This window comes from Petromyzon marinus, chromosome 14, assembly GCF_048934315.1.
Source record: "Petromyzon marinus isolate PM22_M1 ecotype Great Lakes invasive population chromosome 14, UKy_Petmar_22M1.pri1.0, whole genome shotgun sequence".
Lineage (NCBI taxonomy): Eukaryota > Metazoa > Chordata > Hyperoartia > Petromyzontiformes > Petromyzontidae > Petromyzon > Petromyzon marinus.
Window position 1 is genome coordinate 359,625 of NC_133680.1, and position 26,537 is coordinate 386,161.

General features: G+C 52.5%; 1 protein-coding gene across 1 annotated transcript; it reads right to left on the minus strand.

Moving 5' to 3' along the window:
* Positions 1 to 234: 234 nt before the first annotated feature.
* LOC116942494 (testin-like) lies at positions 235 to 26,498 on the minus strand. Its single transcript, XM_032954495.2, has 8 exons — positions 26,348 to 26,498; positions 23,306 to 23,391; positions 18,904 to 19,303; positions 7,622 to 7,855; positions 6,153 to 6,434; positions 4,549 to 4,707; positions 3,467 to 3,708; positions 235 to 2,595 (listed from the first exon to the last, which is right to left on the minus strand). The coding sequence occupies exons 1-7, from the start codon at positions 26,372 to 26,374 to the stop codon at positions 3,511 to 3,513; spliced, it is 1,386 nt and encodes a 461-aa protein (XP_032810386.2). The 5' UTR covers positions 26,375 to 26,498; the 3' UTR covers positions 235 to 2,595; positions 3,467 to 3,510.
* Between the last annotated feature and the right edge of the window lie 39 nt (positions 26,499 to 26,537).

A 26,537-nucleotide genomic window follows, 5' to 3' on the forward strand; every position in this document is an offset into this window, starting at 1 on the left:
CACCCCTCCCCCTCACCCCACCTCCACACCCCACCTCCTCACCCCACCTCACCCCACCTCCTCACCCCACCTCACCCCTCACCCCACCTCCTCACCCCACCTCCTCACCCCACCTCCTCACCCCTTCTCCTCACCCCTTCTCCTCACCCCTCCTCCTCACCACTCCTCACCCCTCCCCTTCACCCCACCTCCTCACCCCTTCTCCTCACCCCTCCTCCTCACCCCTCCTCCTCACCCCTCTTCCTCACCCCGGCGCTAACCGTGACCCGCATCATCCATGCTTACACCTCATCCCTCGCCTCCACACTCACCACCACATCCCTCATTCCCCACTCACCGCATCCTTTCGCCTCTCCACATCGCTCACCTCCCCACTACCAACTCAAAACTCCAGGTGATCTAAAATGCCACTACCGTACTCCTGGTAGCAACTCGGATTCCTTCGACGACCATACTTCACCATACTTCACTATACTTCACCATACTTCACTATACTTCACCCTACTTCACCATACTTCACCATACTTTACCACACTTCACCATACCTCACCATACTTCACCATACCTCACCATAATTCACCATACTTCACCATACCTCACCCTACTTCACCATACCTCACCTTACTTCACCATACTTCACCATACCTCACCCTACTTCACCATACTTCACCATACCTCACCCTACTTCACTATACTTCACCATACCTCACCCTACTTCACCATACTTCACCATACTTCACCCTACTTCACCATACTTCACCACACTTCTCCCTACTTCATCATACCTCACCATACTTCACCATACTTCACCACACTTCACCATACCTCACCCTACTTCACCCTACTTCACCATACCTCATCATATTTCACCATACTTCACCACACTTCACCATACTTCTCCCTACTTCACCACACTTCACCATACTTCACCATATTTCACCAAACTCCACCATACTCCACCACACTTCTCCCTACTTCACCACACTTCTCCCTACTTCACCATACTTCACCATACTTCTCCCTACTTCACCATACTTCACCACGCTGATCGATGCTGCGGGTTGGTGAAGTAGGAGAGCGGGTCTAGGGCTGGGTTCAGATATCGCTCGCCACTGATGTTAGCCGTGGCTGGGAATCGAACTCGCGTGGCTGAGTTCGTCGCGAAGTCCGCAGACGTCTATGCCATTGCTCCACACCTTCAAACCAGCAAAGACAGGAAGCTGATGAGATACTGAATGTCTTTGCTGGTTTTGAACAAATGCTGCTGGAATATTGCACTCCCAGAGGGCCGTGTGGCTGATGGGATGTGTAAAAAGTTAATGTGACGTGGAGAGACCGGCATATGATGCGGAGGCGATTTGTCAGCCCCGTGATATATTCACCTCGTAGACAGCGGGGAATGCGTGCGTTGTGTCAGCTCACACGCGGGCAATACCGCCACCTGGTGACTTCGAACATCAGCAGCAGCTGCATCATCATCTGTGGAAGCATCATCATCAGCTGCATCATCATAAGCTGCATCATCATAAGCTGCATCATCAGCTGCATCATCAGCATCATCATCATCAGCTCCATCATAGTGTGCATCATCATCAGCTGCATCATCATCATCATCAGCTGCATTATAGTGTGCATCATCATAATCAACTGCATCATCAGCATCATCAGCATCAGCATCATCGTGTGTATCATCATCATCATCAGCTGCATCATCATCATCATCATCAGCTACATCATCATCATCATCATAATCAGCTGCATCATCAGCATCATCATGAGCTGCAACATAGTGTGCATCATCATCATCATCAGCTGCATCATCATCATCAGCATCATCAGCATCATCAGCTGCATCATAGTGTGCATCATCATCATCATGGTCTGCCTTGGTTGTCCGTGCTGCAGTCCGTGCCACCCACCACTCATTGTTTCACTTGCCGCGCCGGGAGATGGAAAACAATAACGACATTTTGTTTATTATTATTATACAATGTACGTTTATTTGTTGTGATTAGTTTAAACTAGTGGTACAAAGTGACTGCATGATACATGCATTATTTATGTATTACACAGTTAAAAATATATAGCATAGCTCGGTATGCGTAGGTGCTGGAGAGGGTAAGTTTCAATGACTCTGTGGAGCAGATGGTGGTGGTGATGGTGGTGTTGGTGAGGCTGTAAGTGGCCTATGAAGGACGTGCTGCCTGTACCACTGTGTTGAGGTGGCCGGTTGGCTCAGGGGGTTCATAATGGCCATCCCGAAAACTCTGAGTTGGCTCCGCATTTATCTTCGGTTCGAATCCAGGTTTCACAACCGACTGAAATAAAATCGGGACCTCAAGTGTAGCGAGTTGATGATATCAGCTATGTCACCAATGACTAGCCTAGAGACCCACAGACTCACGGAGACCGACATACTCACACAGACTGAGATCTGTTTAAACCAGGTTCTCAATGCTAGGGTCTCAGTTGATGGTCTCAGCTGATGGTCTCAGCCTCATCACAATACAATATGATACGTTTTCAAACTATGATGATGAAAAATCTTCCAGCTGGCTGCCACGCGCTGTCTACCTCTCCAGGGCGCTCCGCCACCTGGTGTGCGAAAGAGGCAATTGAAGTGACTTTAGAAGTAGTTATTTGACGTCATCTTCCACGGCCACACAAGGCCGTGCACCGCTTCCTGCAGGACTTCAGCATAGACATTTCTTCGCCATCTTGACGACAACACCCCGAAAGCACAACGACTGTATGGTTGCTTTTTTTGTAATCCGTTCGTCTGATCGTGAACTCTGTTTTTAAGACAGTTATATAAAAGCAAACGGTGGCGGTGGCGAGACCTTAAGGTTCGTTTTGTGAGTCAGGGTTCGGCTCAGGCTTGGCTCTGGTTCAAGGGAGCCGGCTCAAAGCCACGTGGTCCCAGTCACGCGGAGCCACATGGCTGTGACATCACCACGCGTCTCGTGAACACGTCACGCGGTGGATGGCGCAGTGCCGCACACAGCACCATGAGCTGCGAGCCGTCTTCAGCTCGCAGCTCGTCTCGGCACCAATCTCACGAATCCCTACGGCTGCCTTTGATCATCACCCCCCCCCCGTAGTGCAATGAGCCACCCAGACCCAAAGTCCTAAACCACTCCCGTGGTAGTTCAAGGAGCCACCAAGATGCAAAGTTCTCTATCCCTCTCCCTATCTGCCCCCTCCCCATGTAGGTCCCCCCACTCCACACAGCCCCCTACCCAGAGCTATTCACCTGGAAGCGCTGGCAACCACCCAGATCGACGAGTCCCCCCCAGCGGGCAGCTCGGGGAACCACCCACCGCACTCTCTGCCAGCGGCTGATCATTCAGACCCCGGAAATTTAAATTTTGGTTTAATATCCACCAGAGAAAATAGGTGACGTGTTATTATTAACGTGGGGCCCTACAAAAAAAACCCTGACATTTTGGGAATGCACCCCTCCTACCTCACGGCCTCCTATCCCCCCCACCCCAGCAGCATCCCAGCTCGCTATCCCTCCCCGGGGACGCCGTCGCGGCAGCCCAGCGAGCAGTAGAGCCGCGTGCCGGCCGGGATGAAGCGCCGCTGCACCAGGGCGCAGCTGCAACCAGAGCAGCGGAAGCAGGAGGGACGCGCGTGCCACTGACGGGGGCCGTGCGCCACGCGCTCCTCCTCCGCGTCGATGACGCCACCGCAGCCCTCGCAGCTCTGCCGGGGGCGGGGGGGTCGCGAGGTCACGGGGTCGGGAGGGGAAAGGGGGAAGCGGTCGTTTAGCAACGCGGGGTCAGTCTCCCCCATGCCAAGGGCACGTCCATGAAGTGAACGGTCATGGGCTCAGTGGGTTGTGCAGTTATTACTATTATTACTCTGCTTGTTTAGGCAGGAGAGCTTCACTGAGTCTCAAGACTCCCTTTCAGAAGGGTCCTGCCAAGTTTTCGCAGTCGGGGAGGCGATGTTGCTACTGCTGCTGTGTGTGTACCCAAATGAGTCATTTGGGTGATTATTCAGCATTGGGATGTCTGACCAATACCAGTCCCACTGTGTGTGGGTTTAGCTATGGGAGGAAACAGAACCCAGGAAGAAACCCATGCGGGACAGGAGGACGGACAACAAATAAGCTCCACACACTCTCACACTCACTCGGGCAAACACCCACACACTCACAAGGCAAAGAGAAATATCCCCCGTATAGTCTTAACAGACTGTTGGGGCAAGTGCTGTGAGCGAGCAACTATGAAGGCCGGCGAGGTACACGAGGGGTGTGCGTCACCAACACCACGCGGGGCCGCCTTTGTCTCCCTAGTGGCGATGTTTACAGATCGCACCAGGTACTCATTTCAGGCCGAGTCTACCTAGCGGAGGCCCAGGACCGGTTCAGATAATCAGTGTTGACATTGAGAGCGAATCGGGTTCGTAGCGCAGAGCGCTAACCGCTACACTACCGCTCCCCCAACTTCACACACAAAGACGTCCCGAGTCGGGAATTGAAGCGAGGGAAGGAGAGATTTTGAGTTAAGCACGGGATGGCCGTGAGGGTGCGGCACTCGCCTTGGCGTAGGAGCTCCGGTAGCACTGCAGGCAGACGGGCTGCTCTGTCTCGGCCACGTAGGTCTGCCCCGCCAGCTGCACCCCGCACTCCAGGCAGCAGAAGTGGTCCAGGTGCCAGCAGCGTCCCTCGGCACGCGTGTACTCGCAGCTCACGATCGGCTGGGCGGGCGCCATGCACAGCGGCAGCGTCGGCCGAGAAGGAACGCAGTGTCGCGATCAACTCCTCACCTCCATGCTTCACCAGCCAGCCAGCACCACCGCCATACCTCACCAGCCAGCCACCAGCACCACCTCCATACCTCACCAGCCAGCCACCTCCATGCCTCACCAGCCAGCCACCAGCACCACCTCCATACCTCACCAGTCAGCCACCAGCACCACCTCCATACCTCACCAGTTAGCCACCAGCTCCACCTCCATACCTCACCAGACAGCCACCAGCACCACCTCCATACCTCACAAGGCAGCCACCAGCACCACCTCCATACCTCACCAGCCAGCCACCAGCACCACCTCCATGCTTCAACAGACAGTCACCAGCACCACCTCCATGCCTCACCAGCCAGCCAGTCACCAGCACCACCTCCATGCTTCACCAGTCAACCACCAGCACCACCTTCATGCCTCATCAGTCAGCCACCAGCACCATCTCCATGCCTCACCAGTCAACCACCAGCACTATCTTCATGCCTCATCAGCCAGCCATCAGCACCACCTCCAGCCAGTCAGCCACCAGCACCACCTCCATACCTCACCAGCCACCAGCACCACCTCCATGCCTCACCAATCAGCCACCAGCACCACTTCCATGCCTCACCAATCAGCCACCAGCACCACCTCCATGCCTCACCAGCCACCAGCACCACCTCCATGCCTCACCAGCCAGCCACCAGTACCACCTCCATACCTCACCAGTCAGCCACCAGCACCACCTCCATACCTCACCAGCCAGCCACCAGCACCACCTCCATACCTCACCAGCCAGCCACCAGTACCACCTCCATGCCTCACCAGTCAGCCACCAGCACCACCTCCATGCCTCACCAGTCAGCCACCAGCACCACCTCCATACCTCACCAGTCAGCCACCAGCACCACCTCCATACCTCACCAGCCAGCCACCAGCACCACCTCCATACCTCACCAGTCAGCCACCAGCACCACCTCCATACCTCACCAGCCAGCCACCAGCACCACCTCCATGCCTCACCAGCTACCAGCACCACCTCCATACCTCACCAGTCAGCCACCAGCACCACCTCCATGCCTCACCAGTCAGCCACCAGCACCACCTCCATGCCTCACCAGCCAGTCACCAGCACCACCGCCATACTGTACCTCAGCAGCCAGCCATCAGCCAGCCAGCAGCACCGCTACGCCTCACCAGCTAGCTAACCAGCTCGGAGTATTAGCCCCAACCGACCAACCAGTCTTATCCAACTAACTAGTCGGCCACTAGGACAAGCCCTATCACTGACCCTAACCATAGCCATTTAACCAGCCACTCGTACCAGCCCCAATGAAACAATACAAATGAGAAAATAAACGGAACCCAACAATACAAACGAGACCACGCAAACGAGAGGGACGGGACAAACGCGGCACCTCATTGCACCGCGCGCACACGGGCGGTGCCTCGGCGCCCGTCCCCTGCCCCTCTTCGCCAGGGTGGATGTCCTGGGCCCCGGTCTGGTAATGCAGGTGGCAGAAGAGCGAGCCGTTGTCCCAGTAGTAGAGGAGGCTGGCGAGCGGCTCGCGGCACGTGGAGCACACGAAGCAGCGGACGTGCCACATGCGTCGCGCGTCCTCCCCGCCGGCACTGACGGCACTGACGGCACTGACGGCACGCTCGCCCTCCTGCAGGGTGCCCCCGCACCCCCAGCACACCTGGGACGAGCACACATCGTCGTCGTCGTCGTCGTCATCGTCGTCGTCGTTATAATCATTGTCGTCATCATTATTGTCATCATTATCGTCATCATTATCGTCGTCCTCATCGTCATCTTCGTTATCATCATCGTCATTATCATCATCATCATCAACATCATCGTCATCATCGTTATCATCTTCCTCGTCATTGCCATCGTCGTGAGCTATGCTCTATGCACTGTTGGATGAAAGCATCTCAAATATGTGGTCATTCCTCAAGATGCCACAATGTGAATGGTGAAGCCATGCCCACCTGTCTCCCCACTGCTGGTGTTTAACACACACACACACAGCACCAAGTAGTACTCATTTAAGGCTGAGTCGACCTAGGGCAGGTCCAGGACCAATTCAGATAATTGCTCCTGATGTTGGGGTGGGGCGGGAATCGAGCTTGTGTCACTACCCCCACACGCGCACATATGCAGTGAACCCATACCGCGTACATACGCACACACACACGTATATACATATCATCGTCACCATCATTATGAGCCGCGCCACTGCTGGATGAAGGCCTCCTCGATGGATCCCAGAAGTAGTTCTGTGATATATGTTTCAGCAGACGGTTTTCAAACACGTGGTGGTGCGCTGCTGTGAGTTCTGAATGGGCACTGCACCTGCTGACACGACTCGCCACCCTGGACACACCGTGCCTACAAGTCGGGGATGTTCCAGGCGCATTATAGTAATTAGCTAATCAAGCACCTCAGCTTGCGTTTATCCGAATAACGTTGAGAAAATCCCACAAAAATAAAATCATCTCATAATCAAATCACCCTTTCTGGTAATAATGCACGAGGTATTCAGATGTTCAAACACCAATTGGACACCTATGACAAGGTATTAAGTCTACATTCACCAAATAATGATTCGTAACGGAGGTTTGGGTTAGGCCACGATGAAATGATCTGGCCAAATTTGTGTCGTCAAGATCCTCCACCACCCAACACAGACAAATGTAATTGTAACGCTGTGTACAAATCCAGCAAGCCTGAATATAAGCCAGGCTATGGCTAAATGGCACCTAATTGCTGCCAAATCTTGTTACGACTATCCCGAAAAGCAATCATTACTGTTGAAATGGCTGTGGACAGCCACGGGTTGAGTCAAAGCGCCACTGCCGTTGATGCCGCATCGAGACTCACGTAGAGAGTCAGCCCCTCGGCAGCGCTAGCATCTCCGCTCAAGGAACTGGCCTCCGCGTGCGTCTCGGGTGGAGGGGTCCGCGCCCCTGGGGGTCCCCTTGGGGGTTTCCCCAAGGGCCCCCCGTTGGCCCCCACGGGAGCCCAGTGCGGGACGCAGTCGGCCATGCTGAGCGTCGCCTCGTCTCGGGGCCCGCGGTCGTTCACGTGCGGATCTCCCCCAGGCGCCTCGGTCACCTGCGAAAGAACATCGAGCGTCGATAGTCACCAAGCCTGTCCGCTCTCTCCAGGGTACCGCCCCAAGCTCTGTGAATAACTTACATCAGCCATAATGATGCAGGGCGGCGCAAGGGAGCGCAGTGCCTACACTGGCGCTCCACAGCTAACTGGACCCTGGGTTCGATTTATGACTCAGGTGCCTTTCTGTGTGGAGTTTATACGCTATGCCCCTGTTCTGCTCGGGTTTCCTCCGAATTCTCCGGTTTCTTCCCATAGCTAAACCCACACGCCGCAGTGGAACTGGTATTGGCCAAAACCATATCCAAATGCTGAAAATGTACCGGCAAATCACTCCATTGGGATCACCCACAGCAGCAACATCGCCCCACTGCGTCGAACTTGGCAGGACCTCCTGAAAAAGAGGCTTGAGACTCAGCAACGCTATTGTGGGGCAACAAGCGTCGTGATGATAATAATCAGAATTTCCAAAATACTACATTATGTTGGGCCGGGCAGTGGGCCGTGAGTGGCCAGGCGTCCCTGCTGCTCAATACATCACCGTGAGACCTCCCGGCTTCCTGTCAGGTGCTGTACTCTAGCGGTGTCGCTTCCTAACAAAGCGACCAGCCAAGATCCATCCACTGCCAGATGGTGTGAGAGATCCATAGTAGAGGTTCTTGGCTTCGATCGCGTAAATATCAATGCGTCCTGAAACCCGCCACCACTCGACAATTCGTCGGTTTGTCACGTAAGCAAAACGTGCCAATTCGTTACTAAATTTTGATTTAAAGCTTTCGCGACTGCAGGGATTCATACTCTTGGTTCTTTTGGTAAAGTCACGTAGAACGTTAAAAAAGCCACTTTTTTCAAATGTTCTTGTTGTGGTTTTCACACCTGATGATGATTGCTTGTGTTGCAGTCGAAACGTCGTGATAATTGTATTGTTTTATATTTTTATTATTTTATTGTTTCCCTTCTACTTGAAAGAACCAAGAATATACCGAAAGAACCAAGAATATAATTCGTTACTAGTTCAGCACACCGGTGTAAAACTTACAAGTTTTAATGTTGTGGGTAACGAATTGGCATGTTTTTTTTACGTGATAAACCGACATTGGCTGTCGAGTGGTGGCGGGTTTAAGGACGCATATATATTTACGCGATGGACCCCAAAACCCTTTATTATAGATACAATTGGTTGCGAAACTGTTGTGAGAGATGAGAGGCAATGTGACGCACGTAAACATTGCCGCATCATCTCCATCATCAGCGCGAACTATCCACCGCTGGATGAAGGTGCCCGGGAAGGCACACACGAGCTTCGCGCGAGGGCGTCGCTCGCAGATCCTATCGGGCCGGAAGTTCCACCCCGACCACCGGGGAGTCGCTCAGCCGCCGGGCTCAGCTGCAGCTTCCACGGTGGTCGCCACGCTTGCGTGTGCGCGCGCTGTGCGTTGTGCGCGCGCTGTGCGTTGTGCGCGCGCTGTGCGTTGTGCGCGCGCTGTGCGTTGTGCGCGCGCTGTGCGTTGTGCGCGCGCTGTGCGTTGTGCGCGCGCTGTGCGTTGTGCGCGCGCTGTGCGTTGTGCGCGCGCTGTGCGTTGTGCGCGCGCTGTGCGTTGTGCGCGCGCTGTGCGTTGTGCGCGCGCTGTGCGTTGTGCGCGCGCTGTGCGTTGTGCGCGCGCTGTGCGTTGTGCGCGCGCTGTGCGTTGTGCGCGCGCTGTGCGTTGTGCGCGCGCTGTGCGTTGTGCGCGCGCTGTGCGTTGTGCGCGCGCTGTGCGTTGTGCGCGCGCTGTGCGTTGTGTGCGCGCCACCACCAGTGCGCCTCACCCACACCGACACCCTCTACGCGTGGCGGTCGTGATGATGCTGGTGATGATGCTGGTGATGATGCTGGTAATGATGCTGGTAATGATTCTGGTGATGATGCTGGTGATGATGCTGGTGATGATGCTCACACGGCGGCCCGGGCTGTGTGATCGTGAACGGGCACAGCTCGAGAGAACGTTCTTCGCGAACCGGCGGCTGTGTTTGCGTTCTGATCTCTATTTACTGAATTGCTGCACGTTATGTTTTGTTCTAGTTTTGGTTGTTTTGGTGACCCAGGTCGCTCTTCAACACAGTCGCTGAGCACAGAGCCCAAACTCCCAACACGTCAATTGGCCAGCAACAAACGGCACCGTGACAGTCGCAATGGATAGTCGTTGACACGTTTCTTAAAACGAGAAAGGTTATTATTGTAAGAGCTTGGGGGAAAGAGACACGATGATCATTGGAGAGAGAATTTCAAAGTGGAACAGAGCTAGGAAGGAAGAGAGAGAAGTGTTGTGACCTGCAGTTTGGTGAGTGGGTGGATGTAGTGACACGCAATGTGGTGGTATCATCATCATCATCGCCTTTCTAATCTTTGTTATTGCGCTTGCGAATCCAGGAAAGCTTCACTGAGTCTCAAGACCCTCTTTCAGAAGGGTCCTGACAACTTTTTGCAGTAGCGGGGGCGATATTGCCGCTGAGTGTGATCCCAAGTGAGTAATTCCCAGGTAATGTTTCAGTATTGGGATGTTTGGCTCATACCAATTATTATGATTTAGCTTATGGGAGTAAACCGGTAAACCCAGAGGAACGCCATGCCCGAACAAGGCGAGAGAACGCCCAAACTGCACGCAACGTGGGACGCCCGTGGCGTGAACCGAGCCCTCGTCCTTCTCGCCGTGGGGAGCGAGTGCGGCCACTGCCACCCCACGGCGGCTCCCCACGCCTGCTCCGTGCAGCAGTCATTGTTGCTGGGGAGGGAGGCGAAAGACATCGGTCAGGCTGCTGCTGTCCCTCTGCCTGCGCCTTATATGGGCACACCGCGCCTCCCCGCGAGTGAACGAGGAGGCGGCACGCTTGGGATCACTCGCGGCAGAGCGACCACACGGTATCATCCATCGCACGGAGGGCACCGCGGTGGTGGTTGGTGGTGATGGTTGGTGGTGGTGGTTGGTGGTGGTGGTGCGTGTCCATCATTGGCAATATCCCAAGCGAGGTGACGGAATCGCTCCCGAAAGTACGCACCCCAAAAATATGATCACCCACACACATACTGTGGCTGCTGATGCGATTACGATGATGCTGCTGAAAATGCTGCAGTTTCTGCTGCTGCTACTCATAGCAATTGACGATGCTGCTGCTGCGCTGCTGCTGATGCTTCTACTGCGAATGATGCTGATTGTTCTGCAACTGATCAAAGTCGATACTGGTGATGATGCTGCGGGTCAAATCACACCCCGTAAGGCTCTCCGACCCCTTAAAACTAAACCAGCAGTATCACATCTGACACTGCGACGTCGAAGTGTGATCCCCCAAAAGCGCGGGGCCCGGGAGGTCGCCTCGATTCGTAGTACCCTGACGACTGCTCTGCTGCTACTGATGCTGATGATGACACTACAGATATTACCGCCGACGATCATGATTATGCGACTGCTGCTTCTGCCGATGACACTGCTCATGCTGCGGCGAGCAGCGATGGAAGCGATGAGAGCTGTGAGTCACCCCTGTTTCTGGCAAAGTGCTAAAGTGCCAAAGACAAACAATCCCCCTATAGCCTTTAAAGGCTATTGGGACAAGTGCTGTGAGCGAGTAGCACCTATGAATGCCGGCAGGGCTCACGAGGGGGTGAGTGGCCAGCACCACAAAAACACTGGCACACACACACACCCACACACATTACCCCTTCACTCACCCCCGGCCCTGCCACCATAACCACAATCAACTGCTGGCGACTCGAGATAACCGCATGATGGGGATACGTGTAATCTAGAGCGTTATGATTATGTACACATCATAGCGAGACAATATGTGTGGATGTGATAAGAATCTGAACCGGTCCTGCGCACCCCCTAGGTCGACTCAGCCTCAAACTTGTACCGGGTGCGGTGTGTAAACATCGCCACTGGGGAGACAAAGGCGGTCGGGCGTGGTGGTGCAGGCCACCCGCCTTCAGAAGTGCTCGTCAACAGCACTTGCCCCAACAGTATGTTAAGGTTATTTGGGGGATGTTTGCCTTTGTGTATAAATGTATATGTTACGTGAGTGTATACGTGTATGTGACTGTATATGTGTGAGTGTGTAAGCTTGCGTGAGTGTGTTTGGGTAATGGGGAGCGGTAGTGCAGTGGTTTTCCCAGAGCACTACAAACCCAGCCACCCGAGTTCGATCTCCGATCACGGCTAACATCAGTGGCGAGTGACATCTGAACCGGGCATTGTCCACTCTGCTTCACTGGCCCTCACTGCCCTGCGCGGTGAGGTATGGTCAAACAAGCCCCGATGACCGGCATGGTTGTTTGGGCCTTCATCCAGCAGTGGATATCAGTTTGACTTTCCCACCACGCGAGCGCGTTACTCGTGGCACGCGTCCGCGAGGTCGCAACCGGGGAGATGGAGCAATCCAAACAACAACGCACGTGCACCGAGCAGGTGCTGAGTGGGCCGTTGCATCGCAGGATTGTGCGGGTGACGGCGGCTTGAAGGGGAAGGCCTTCATCCAGCAGTGGATTGACCGTGACTGATACCGACGACGACGATTCATGACCGCGAGCGTCCTTCATCCCGCGAGCGTCGAGGGGGAGCGCCGCCCCGCGGCACTGCCGAGGCGCTGAGCGGCACCGCGCGCGCTCCGCCCGCAAGGAGCTCCCCGGACAGGGCGCTGAGTGCCCCCATGCCGTGGAATTCGGCGGCACCATCACCCAGAGACGCGCACGGATGCGCCCTCGCGTCGTGCCAAATCTTCTCTCCTCTCCTGCCCGCCCCCACCATCACAATCACCCACCACATTCAGCCCCCCCACACACACACTTTACTTTTCTTACCCCCTCTCCTTCCTGGGCCCCCCTAACAGCCCTGCCCCGAGCGCCGAGTTCGCTACTCCGCTCCCCGATAAGGCAGTAGCAGAGAGTAACAGGAAATTCCTGGGTAATGAGTCAAGTTTGAGAATTCCGCCGCCGGATTCTGAGAGAGAGAGAGAAGTCGAACCGTCCATGGGCGCTCTGCGAGCGGCGCACGCGAGGATCCTGGGGGGGGGAGGGGGGGGCACGCGGCCACCGGCCCCACCCTGGGCTCACCGGGAGCCGGGGTGCAAACCCTCCAAAAGGCTCGCACAGAGACCCGTAGACTTCTTTGAGTCTATGGGTCTCTGCATGAGTCGATATGTCTGTCTGTGAGTCTTTGTCTGAGTTGAATATTCTCCTCTTTAAATTTGCCTTCACCCCTCGCCTAGGTCTGGCCGTTTACCCTGCAGGCTCTGTCTATTTCCTGCTTTCCATACACGGGTGTATTCGGATCTAGGAATGAAAGGCGCCGTAAAACATGTAAATTATTATTACGTTTCGCTTTGTGAGTATGTATCTCTCTTTTCGAGTTTATGTATCTCTCTGTTCGAGTCTATGTATCTCTCTGTTCGAATCTATGTATCTCTCTGTTCGAGTCTATGTATCTCTCTGTTCGAGTCTATGTACAGTGAGGGAAAGAAGTATTTGATCCCCTCCTGATTTTGTACGTTTGCCCACTGACAAAGAAATGATCAGTCTATAATTTTAATGGTAGGTTTATTTAAACAGTGAGAGACAGAATAACAACAACAAAAAAACAGAAAAACGCATGTCAAAAATGTTATAAATTGATTTGCATTTTAATGAGGGAAATAAGTATTTGACCCCTCTGCAAAACATGACTTAGTACTTGGTGGCAAAACCCTTGTTGGCAATCACAGAGGTCAGACGTTTCTTGTAGTTGGCCACCAGGTTTGCACACATCTCAGGAGGGATTTTGTCCCACTCCTCTTTGCAGATCTTCTCCAAGTCTTTAAGGTTTCAAGGCTGACGTTTGGCAACTCGAACCTTCAGCTCCCTCCACAGATTTTCTATGGGATTAAGGTCTGGAGACTGGTTAGGCCACTCCAGGACCTTAATGTGCTTCTTTTTGAGATACTCCTTTGTTGTCTTGGCCGTGTGTTTTGGGTCATTGTCATGCTGGAATACCCATCCACGACCCATTTTCAATGCCCTGGCTGAGGAGGTTCTCACCCAAGATTTGACGGTACACGGCCCCGTCCATCGTCCTTTTGATGCGGTGAAGTTGTCCTGTCCCCTTAGCAGAATAACACCCCAAAGCATAATGTTTCCACCTCCATGTTTGACGGTGGGGATGGTGTTCTTGGGGTCATAGGCAACATTCCTCCTCCAAACACGGCGAGTTGAGTTGATGCCAAAGAGCTCCATTTTGGTCTCATCTGACCACAACGCTTTCACCCAGTTGTCCTCTGAATCATTCAGATGTTCATTGGCAAACTTCAGACGGGCATGTATATGTGCTTTCTTGAGCAGGGGGACCTTGCGGGTGCTGCAGGATTTCAGTCCTTCACGGCGTAGTGTGTTACCAATTGTTTTTTTGGTGACTATGGTCTCAGCTGCCTTGAGATCATTGACAAGATCCTTCTGTGTAGTTCTGGAGTGATTCCTCACCGTTCTAATGATCATTGCAACTCCACGAGGTGAGATATTGCATGGAGCCCCAGGCCGAGGGAGATTGACAGTTCTTTTGTGTTTCTTCCATTTGCGAATAATCGCACCAACTGTTGTCACCTTCTCACCAAGCTGCTTGGCAATGGTCTTGTAGCCCATTCCAGCCTTGTGTAGGTCTACAATATTGTCCCTGACATCCTTGGAGAGCTCATTGGTCTTGGCCATGGTGGAGAGTTTGGAATCTGATTGATTGAATGCTTCTGTGGACAGGTGTCTTTTATACAGGTAACAAGCTGAGATTAGGAGCACTCCCTTTAAGAGTGTGCTCCTAATCTCAGCTCGTTACCTGTATAAAAGACACCTGGGAGCCAGAAATCTTTCTGATTGAGAGGGGGTCAAATGCTTATTTCCCTCATTAAAATGCAAATCAATTTATAACATTTTTGACATGTGTTTTTCTGGATTTTGTTGTTGTTACTCACTGTTCAAATAAACCTACCATTAAAATTATAGACTGATCATTTCTTTGTTAGTGGGCAAACGTACAAAATCAGCACGGGATCAAATACTTTTTTTCCCTCACTGGATCTCTCTGTTCGAGTCTATGTATCTCTCTGTTCGAGTCTATGTATCTCTCTGTTCGAGTCTATTGTATCTCTCTGTTAGAGTCTATGTATCTCGACTGTTCGAGTCTATTTATCTCTCTGTTCGAGTCTATGTGTTTCTCTATGAGTCTCTGTATCTCTCTGTTCGAGTCTATGTATATCTCTGTTCGAGTCTGTGTTTCTCTATGAGTCTATGTATCTCTCTGTTCGAGTCTGTGTTTCTCTATGAGTCTATGTGTTTCTCTATGAGTCTATGTGTTTCTCTATGAGTCTATGTGTTTCTCTATGAGTTTATGTGTTTCTCTATGAGTCTATGTGTTCTCTATGAGTCTATGTGTTTCTCTATGAGCCTATGTATCTCTCTGTTCGAGTCTATGTGTCTAGTTATATCACGATGAAGCTACTTGTCTCTATGAGAATCAATGTGTCTCTGTGTATGTATCTCTCTGCTATTATTCCACAAAGCAAACTAGGACACGTCTCTCTGTCAGCCCAGGTTTATTATCAGAATCGTGCAGTGTCCCTGCGACAGAGTTGAGCACAGCGGCACTGGCACGAAACGTCGGGACAAATCGATGCCCACCGCCTCCCGAACGCAGCCGATTCCCGGACTGAATTGGTCGTCACGATCACTCGAGCGGATTGCTCTGTGATGGATCCCTCTGCACGTGAGTTGTGACTTCAGTCGTGCGAGAATGGGAATGGACTCTTTGGGTGTGTGGGAATTGTGCGCGAATTACAATGAGTGATGTTCCGCTAACGAGGCGGAACAAACAAGACAGATGGCACAGAGGCAATGAGACAGGCAAGAACGAGAAACAATTAAACCAACAAATTACAAACAAACACATACATCGAGCCACGGAACGACCCACATATTTAGGTATGATCTATAGTTACAAAGCTACCCGTGAACTTTTAGTAAATACCATCTAACATAATACTTATAGGCTGACGGGATAACCCATACATTTATATAGATACCCACAGACTCACATAGATGGCCATATACCTACGTATATACACATGGACTTACATAGAGACCCATAAACTTTTGTGTATACCAATAAACTTACCTAGAGACACATAGACTTATGTAGAGACCTATCAACTGACACAGAGACCCACGGACTGGCAATGCTTAGGGCGCTGGCGCCTGGCCGGTCGTGCGTTTTGTGTTTTGAGCCAAAGTTCGTTCCTCCACGCGCAGCCACAGAGAGAGTTCACTCTCCTTTAAAGGAGCTGAAGGGGCAACGCGGTGAGCGGCACTAACTCTACCACTGCACTAACTCGGTACTAACTCTACCACTGCACTAACTCGGTACTAACTCTACCACTGCACTAACTCGGCACTAACTCTACCACTGCACTAACTCTACCACTGCACTAACTCGGCACTAACTCTACCACGGCACTAACTCGGCACTAACTCTACCACTGCACTAACTCGGCACTAACTCTACCACTGCACTAACTCGGCACTAACTCTACCACTGCACTAACTCGGTACTAACTCTACCACTGCACTAACTCGGCACTAACTCTACCACTGCACTAACTCGGCACTAACTCTACCACTGCACTAACTCTACACCTGCACTAACTCGGCACTATCTCTACCACTGCACTAACTCGGCACTAACTCTACACCTGCACTAACTCGGCACTAACTCTACCCCTGCACTAACTCGGCACTAACTCTACACCTGCACTAACTCTACACCTGCACTAACTCGGCACTAACTCTACACCTGCACTAACTCGGCACTAACTCTACCACTGCACTAACTCGGAACTAACTTTACCACGGCACTAACTCGGCACTAACTCTACCACTGCACTAACTAGGCACTAACTCTACCACGGCACTAACTCGGCACTAACTCTACCACTGCACTAACTCGGCACTAACTCTACCACTGCACTAACTCTACACCTGCACTAACTCGGCACTAACTCTACCACTGCACTAACTCGGCACTAACTCTACCACTGCACTAACTCGGCACTAACTCTACCACTGCACTAACTCGGCACTAACTCTACCACTGCGCTAACTCGGCAATAACTCTACCACTGCATTAACTTGGCACTAACTCTACCACTGCACTAACTCTACACCTGCACTAACTCGGCACTAACTCTACTACTGCAATAACTCGACACTAACTCTACCACGGCACTAACTCGGCACTAACTCTACCACTGCACTAACTCTACACCTGCACTAACTCGGCACTATCTCTACCACGCCACTAACTCGGCACTAACTCTACCACTGCACTAACTCGGCACTAACTCTACTACTGCACTAACTCGGCACTAACTCTACCACTGCACTAACTCGGCACTAACTCTACCACGGCACTAACTCAGCACTAACTCTACCACTGCACTAACTCGGCACTAACTCTACCACTGCACTAACTCGGTACTAACTCTACCACTGCACTAACTCGGCACTAACTCTACCACTGCACTAACTCGGCACTAACTCTACCACTGCACTAACTCTACACCTGCACTAACTCGGCACTATCTCTACCACTGCACTAACTCGGCACTAACTCTACACCTGCACTAACTCGGCACTAACTCTACCCCTGCACTAACTCGGCACTAACTCTACACCTGCACTAACTCTACACCTGCACTAACTAGGCACTAACTCTACACCTGCACTAACTCGGCACTAACTCTACCACTGCACTAACTCGGCACTAACTTTACCACGGCACTAACTCGGCACTAACTCTACCACTGCACTAACTAGGCACTAACTCTACCACGGCACTAACTCGGCACTAACTCTACCACTGCACTAACTCGGCACTAACTCTACCACTGCACTAACTCTACACCTGGACTAACTCGGCACTAACTCTACCACTGCACTAACTCGGCACTAACTCTACCACTGCACTAACTCGGCACTAACTCTACCACTGCACTAACTCGGCACTAACTCTACCACTGCGCTAACTCGGCAATAACTCTACCACTGCATTAACTTGGCACTAACTCTACCACTGCACTAACTCTACACCTGCACTAACTCGGCACTAACTCTACTACTGCAATAACTCGACACTAACTCTACCACGGCACTAACTCGGCACTAACTCTACCACTGCACTAACTCTACACCTGCACTAACTCGGCACTATCTCTACCACGCCACTAACTCGGCACTAACTCTACCACTGCACTAACTCGGCACTAACTCTACTACTGCACTAACTCGGCACTAACTCTACCACTGCACTAACTCGGCACTAACTCTACCACGGCACTAACTCAGCACTAACTCTACCACTGCACTAACTCGGCACTAACTCTACCACTGCACTAACTCGGCACTAACTCTACCACTGCACTAACTCGGCACTAACTCTACCACTGCACTAACTCGGCACTAACTCTACCACTGCACTAACTCGGCACTAACTCTACCACGGCACTAACTCGGCACTAACACCGTTATGAGTGAGGGGTGTTTCTGACAAATCCGTCACTGCGGAAGTGGCGCCTCTGAGCGCGTTACACGAGATACGTAACTTGCATGGCATCTCATCTCAACACATTATAAAGGGCACCCTCAGTGGCAGCTGCCCCTGTACAGCACGAGGTGACTCAGCACCTGGCCTGCGAGCGAACATTAGTCTGCTGTGTGTGTAATCCCAATCGAGTCATTTCCGGTTTAATTTTTTCGAATTTGGCAAATTTGTACCATGACGCCGGTAGGCGATGGTCCACTCCTGCGAATGGCGTCACGGGATCTCTAACGTCCTCTGTGAAGCAGACGGCGCACAGTAGTAGTAGTCATAGCACTTCATGTTTCCTACACGACCACCGCAGTATTAACCGGGCCGGCCCGTCAGAATGGAACTTCTGCAATAACAAGCGGCGAACGCGCCACGCTCCGGGCTGCGGTGTCACTGCACCCACGCTCACCCGCTCACCTGGTGAGGCGAGGGCCTGACCTGTCCAGCTGCGTGCTTCACCGCCGCCCGCTGCTCCCTCTCCGCCACTCCTCGCTTTCCGTTCTGCGCCGGTGCCAGAGGAGGAGAAGAAGGAGCAGGGACGGGAGGAGGTGGAGGAGGAGGTGGGGGAGCCTTGCCACCATCGCCATTGACGTCGCGGAGTTTCATCGACTGCGGTGACGATGACGACGATGGCAGTAGACAGTGACCCACGGCCCCGTCACACAGGGGCGACCCCGACCTCTGGGCCCCCGCGAGGCCCTCTGGGGTCGTGCTGCCCTCCTTCAAATCCTCCTGCTGGAGCTGCTGCTGCTGCCCCGCCTGCTCCCACTCCACGAGGTGCTGCTCCGGGCTGCATTTGCAGTTGACGCAAACTCTCCTGCGAGGGCACCACGAGGCGAGAGGTGGCCGCCTTACTCGGTCGCCCTGCACCGCAGTGGGTGCTCAGATAGACCACCAGCACCCAGACAGACCACCAGTAGCTAGATAGACCACCAGCACCCAGATAGACCACCAGCACCCAGATAGACCACCAGCACCCAGATAGACCACCAGCACCCAGATAGACCACCAGCACCCAGATAGACCACCAGCACCCAGATAGACCACCAGCACCCAGATAAACCACCAGCACCCAGATAGACCACCTGCATCCAGATAGACCACCAGCACCCAGATAGACCACCAGCACCCAGATAGACCACCTGCACCCAGATAGACCACCAGCACCCAGATAGACCACCAGCACCCAGATAGACCACCAGCACCCAGATAGACCACCAGCACCCAGATAGACCACCAGCACCCAGATAGAACCACCAGCACCCAGATAAACCACCAGTACCCAGATAGAACCACCAACATCCAGATAGAACCACCAGCACCCAGATAGACCACCAGCACGCAGATTGAACCAACAGCACGCAGACACAACCACCAGCACACAGATAGACCACCAGCACCCAGATAGACCACCAGCACCCAGATAGACCACCAGCACCCAGATAGACCACCAGCACGCAGATTGAACCAACAGCACGCAGACACAACCACCAGCACACAGATAGACCACCAGCACACAGATAGACCACCAGCACCCAGATAGACCACCAGCACCCAGATAGACCACCAGCACCCAGATAGACCACCAGCACCCAGATAGACCACCAGCAACATCATCGCCATCAGTTTTGAATTTATACGGCGCTCGCTTATATGCCTCCACATCTCAAAGCACCTTGTATCGCATCTCATCTCAACAACATTAGAAAGGGCACCCCAGTGGCAGCTGTCCCTGTGTGGCACAAGGTGACACAGCACCGGCCTGTGAGCGGGCATTAGTCTGCTCTTTATGGAATCCCAATCGAGTATTAGCGGTTTCGTTTCGAATTTGGAAAATGTAGATCGTGACACCGGTGGCACATAATAGCCAACTCTTGATAACAGCGCCACGGGGATTGTAATGTTCACTGACACGCGGCGCCGAGTCGTTTGTGGATGGAGGGCGACGGGATATTCCACGCACATGAAGGGACGCGAATTGTCAACTCAAAATGCTACACTCAAGGCAATGTCTCTGGACGTGGCCCTGACGCCGTGGAGCACCTGCAACACAAACTAATTTCCTCGCTCCATCTCCCCGCTGGGCGTCCACTTGGACGCATTTCGTGCCCTGTGCCGCTGGGGGGTGAGCGGCCTGGGGCGCGTCACGGGACGATGGCCAGGAGGAGTCGTCACGGAGCCAAGGGGATTTACATCTAAGAGATTCATGCAGTTTAGTCCATAGAACCACCCCTTAGCAGACAGGCATCGTAATGTCACTTACAAACCATTGTTAATTGCACTGCTTTGTGCAAAAGCAATGCTATGTTCAACACAATAAGATGGCTGTTTTGGTAAACTCATGATGACATTAAACCCATGATAATGTGATGTCATGTCTCACCACCGCATAATGTGCTATGCGTGTGGCAGATGTGGTGAGCGTGGTGAGTGTAGCCATCTAAGTTCTTCGGCGAGCCGCTGCCACCGCAGTGGGACATGAGAGTTTCTGTATCGCGGCGTCGGGTTTTGTGAGACTACAAACTCCACTCCGGATTTACGGTCTCTCCATTTGGGACATCTGGTTATATGCGAGTCTAAGGGTCTCTATGTGAATCCACCTGCATATCAATAAATCAACTTGAACCATGGTCACCTGAGCCTGTAAATCCCGGGGCAGACTATATAGCATGCTGGAACTGCAATCGGATTGCCACCTGTGTGGCAGGTGCAGCAAGACCGGTGCCGATGTCTGGTACGGGTCTTGCTGTGTTAAACTTTCTTGCAGGAGCCGGCACGGGTTGAATGGCAGACCCAGGCTGAGTGAGAAACGTGCCCGGGTTGCTTTGTGGAGAAAGTGGCCGCTCCCGGCCCAGAGCCATCGCTAGATTTGTTGCCGCTATCGCCCGGGTTCAAATTTCCTGGGCAAGTTCCTTCTCTCGGAGTTGTGACTGACCACAGCGTCCAGAGAGAGTGGGCGTCAAACGTGTATGGACGCGCGCGTGTGTGTGTGTGTGTGCGATCATACAGTGCATTAGCGTGTGTATGTGTGAATGTGTGTGGTACTGAGCCTCCTCTAGGTCTACCCAGCCCCAAATGAGTACCTGGTGAGATGTGTAAACTTTGCCAATAAGGAGACAAAGGCGGCCGGCCGTGATCCTGGCCATCTACCCCCTTGTGTGCCGTGCCTGCCTTCATCGGTGTCCGCTAATAACGCTGGCTCCAAAAGTTTGTTGAGGCTATGCGGGTGATCTTTGTTTTTGTGTGTGCGTGTGCACGTGTGTGTGCACGTGTGTGTGCGTGTGTGCGTGTGTGTGTGCGCGCGCGTGTGTGCACGTGTGTGCACGCGTGTGTGCGTGTGTGCGTGTGTGTGCGTATGTGTGCGCGTGTGTGCGTGTGTGTCTCCGAGAACCCTATCGCCCTCAGCCACACGCCGGCTCGGCTCCACTGAACCCGCGCGTCGGCGGAGACTCCGGCTCTGCGGTCCCAGTCACAGGATCCTACTCCTTCCCCTTCTTGCGTTGTAGTCGCCGTTATTGTTGTCGCCTGCATATTGTCCTGGCCCCGCCATCGCACAACGCTAGCGCGGGCTAGCCTTGTGCAGTCGCTGATGATCATGATCATATTTAGCTGATGATGATCACATCTAGCTGATGACGAGCATATCTAGCTGATGATGAGCACATCTAGCTGATGATGATCACGTCTAGCTGATGATGATCACGTCTAGCTGATGACGAGCATATCTAGCTGATGATGAGCACATCTAGCTGATGATGAGCATATTTAGCTGATGATGAGCACATCTAGTTGATGATGAGCAGGTCTAACTGATGATGAGCACATCTAGCTGATGATGATCACGTCTAGCTGATGATGAGCACATTTAGCTGATGATGAGCAGGTCTAGCTGATGATGAGCACATCTAGCTGATGATGATCACGTCTAGCTGATGATGAGCAGGTCTAGCTGATGATGAGCAGGTCTAGCTGATAACGAGCATATCTAGCTGATGATGAGCATATTTAGCTGATGATGAGCAGGTCTAGCTGATGATGAGCACATCTAGCTGATGATGATCACGTCTAGCTGATGATGAGCATATTTAGCTGATGATGAGCACATTTGGCTGATGATGAGCATATTTAGCTGATGATGAGCACGTCTAGCTGATGATTAGCAGGTCTAGCTGATGATGAGCACATTTAGCTGATGATGAGCAGGTCTAGCTGATGATGAACACGTCTAGCTGATGATGAGTAGGTCTAGCTGATGATGAGCACGTCTAGCTGATTATTAGCAGGTCTAGCTGATGATGAGCACATTTAGCTGATGATGAGCAGGTCTAGCTGATGATGAGCAGGTCTAGCTGATGATGAGCACATCTAGCTGATGATGAGCACATTTAGCTGATGATGAGCATATTTCGCTGATGATGAGCAGGTCTAGCTGATGATGAGCACATCTAGCTAATGATGAGCACATTTAGCTGATGATGAGCACATTTAGCTGATGATGAGCACGTCTAGCTGATGATGAGCATATTTAGCTGATGATGAGCACATCTAGCTGATGATGAGCACATTTAGCTGATGATGAGCAGGTCTAGCTGACGATGACAATGATGATGATCATATCTCGCGGATAGACGTTATAAAACCGGACCAGCTATCGCAGCGGGAATTTCCCCTGAGTATGGAACGCAAGAGGCTCTCTCCTGGTGTCGCTGCTGCTGCGACAGACTGGTGGCACGTGACCGCTCGCAGCCACAGCCCAGAGTGAACCCCACACCTTGACGTGGTGTGCCGGGTGCGGGTTTCTCCGGGGCCGTTTTCTCACCTCCAGTAATGGAGCTCCAGGCCGGGGCAGCGATCTTTGCACGCGGAACAGGGGGCCCCGGCCCCCCACTCGTGAGAAATGGTCACCTGGGGGGGGGGAGGGGGGGGATATGGGCAGGGGGTCGGAACGTGCAAGATTACAAAGTGTACCCAAGAATGTTTACAGCGATGCGCTTTCCCAGAGTGCACCCCAAGAGTGCTTGCGCCCTTGCCAGTGCAAGGGCCTCCACTCCAAGCAGCGCTGGGAACCCCTCTAGAGGGTGATTGGCCTACTCTTCCACATTCACATGCGTGGTGCTTTGATGGATGACGAGGGCCTCCCACGCTGTGCGGGCCGTGGGGGTTGTTTGACCATACTTCACCACGCTGGTCAACGTGGGTTGGCAAATCAATTGTTTAATCGTTTATGAGGAGGAACTGAACGGACCACTGCGCAGATTGTTAATTCTTCAGCCCGCGTCTAAGTTTCAACAAAATACGTTTTCCTTTCACGTGTAAGCCAACACGTGGTCCATTTAAGCCACTCACCATCAACGACCATGGTCACTCCACTGCTGGATGAAGGCCTTCCCTTAGCCGCCTCCATCCTGTGATATAATAATCCACCTAATATATATTGTATAATCCCCATTTGCACGTGGATGGCGTTTGCTTAAATACCTCAGCAGCTCATCACATCTCATCTCAAACATTGAAGGGCACCCCCAGTGGCAGCTGTCCATTTGTGGCACAGTGTGATTGACGCAGCACTGGCGAGCAAGCGGGCACGAGTCTGCCTGTGGGGGCGATGATCGCTCCTCTGTGTGATCCACAGTGAGTCATGTGCGGTGTCATTCGAAGAATTTGTCACATTTTGCGTCGACCGTAAAGTCGGCACACAAAGGGCTCACCCTTTACAAATGACGCTACAGGGCCTTTAACGTCCGCTGTGAGTGAAGCAGAAGTATTTTATAGATATTATAAACATTGCAGTATTAACCGGGGCGGCCTGCTGGCGTTGAGTCGATCTCAGCTGGGCGTTGGGGTGTAAAGAGGCGACTGGCTTCCCTGCCCGGACCAACACTATCGTCTGATTACACACGAGGGCAATAACCACCCGCAATCCATTCCCATCTCTCTCTAAGTCATTGTTACCATGAACGGGTTTAAAAAAAGAAAAGTTTGAGTGTTGGGTTGATTGTATTTGCTACACGGATGCTGATTCCGTTTCGCCAGTGTGCCGGCGACGTTACACGGGAGATCCGTGGCGGGGGAGCACAGCGGCACACAGACAAAGAGAGAGCGGGGTCCTTGAGGAGGTTTGAACAAGGAACGGTCGCAGCGTTTAGCGGTCGTGAACGAAACTCACACGAGTTAAATAGCAGCGCAAATGCAACGCGAAGAGGTGAGGTGCAGGTGAGATCTCAGTCTTCGTCTCACAATGACATGAACTCACTTCAATCGAACACAGCGCTACTTAATGTGGGAGCAAGAAGAGCCTGAAAAACAGACGGCGCTGCCCAGGGGTAGAAAGTAAACTCCGTGTGTTGGTCTCTGATAGGGACATCGACACGCAAAGTAATTGTGTCCTAAATGTAATTTTACATTGATTTCGCACCTCCGACGAGCACGGTTGGCTACATACGGTGCGAAAGGAGTTCAACATACATGCACATCACGTGTTCATGTGTGTTGATTTATATTTGCTGCAGTGCTCTTATTAAGTCTCCACGTTGCCGCGTGTGACAGCTGGCGACAACCCAGGGCCCTCTCGAGCTCTCGCCCGGCTACTCGCGACACACGTGGATGGGTGCCCACACACCACACACACTGCGACTTGCACAGCGCCTCTCCGCGTTTACCAAACTGTGCCATTCAAACGCGAAACCGTTACACACCGCGCACCCCCGATAGTCCGTGGTCACGGTCAACTGGATGGTGTCACCACGACCAGTGCCGTCGATGCATTGTTAAGGGAAGTGAAGTTTGGCTACAGGGCAGGTTACGTCATGGCTCGAAGGGATGGACATGATGATGATGCCAGGCGGACAAGACTGGTAATGGAATGGCAGGCAATGGAGGGAATACACACGACAGAACGATAACCAATACTCAAAAAGTTTGATGAATGTATATGTTTTAAAATGATCATTTAATATCACTGTGAGTTGGGAGAATGAACATGGAGATCGGACAACAGAAACAGCGCGAGATGGCAATCGCGTGCGTGAGGCGGACTTCATCCAGCAGTGGACAGTCCACGGTTCGGTTAACAATCGCATTGCAAACACACAATAGCTTCTCACTCATGCATTTTGTATAATTCTCTTTGAATAATTTAAACTTCGCAGGCTCCCTAAGAGATTTCGGTTTATTTATCCGGCGTGCGATATCGGGGCTCAGCTGTCCCCTCGGGGCACGAGGCCCTGCTCCGTGATGTATCGTGGCAATTACCCACACACAAAGACAAAGGTCCCCAGTGTAGCCCACACCAGCTGTTGGGGCAAGCGGTGTTAGCGAACACCTATTAAGGCCAAGGATACAATAAACTATCCTGTAAAATACACACCTTGACATGTACACATCGACATTTGCATCAACGTAGTGCTTGTGCCAGGCTAGGTGCACCTTGACAAACATGTACACATACAGCCCTACACACATGTGTACACGCATATACATATAACGTCACACACACAAAGATGCCCCGTAAAACTTGCACATACTTTTGGGGCAAGTGCTATTAGCGAGCACCTATGAAGACCGGCATGTCACACGAGGGAGTGGGTGGCCAGCAGCACGCCCGACCGCCTTTGTCTTCCAAGTGGCGACGTTAATACAAAGCACTTTGTACTCATTTGAGGCTGAGTCGACCTAGCGGAGGCCCAGTACCAGTTCAGATCATTATCACTGGTGTTGTCCGTGAGCGGGAATCGAACTCGGGTGGCCGGATTCATAGCGCAGTGCGCTAACCACTGCGCCACCGCTCTTCATAACGCATGCATGCGCACGGATATATCCCACCACACGCAGCTTCACACACGCAAAAATGTTCATATCTGACCTTCTTAAAGCGCTCGTCCAAATCCATAATCGAACATAAAACCCCGGTCGTGCGAGTCGCGATGTCCTCTATTTACTGCACACGCTCCCAGATCTGGGTCCAATGCACGCCGCCGACTCCACTCGCGACAGGGGAAGCTGCTGCGGGTCACTCGGAGACCCCCCCCCCTCCACACCAACCCCCTCCCCTC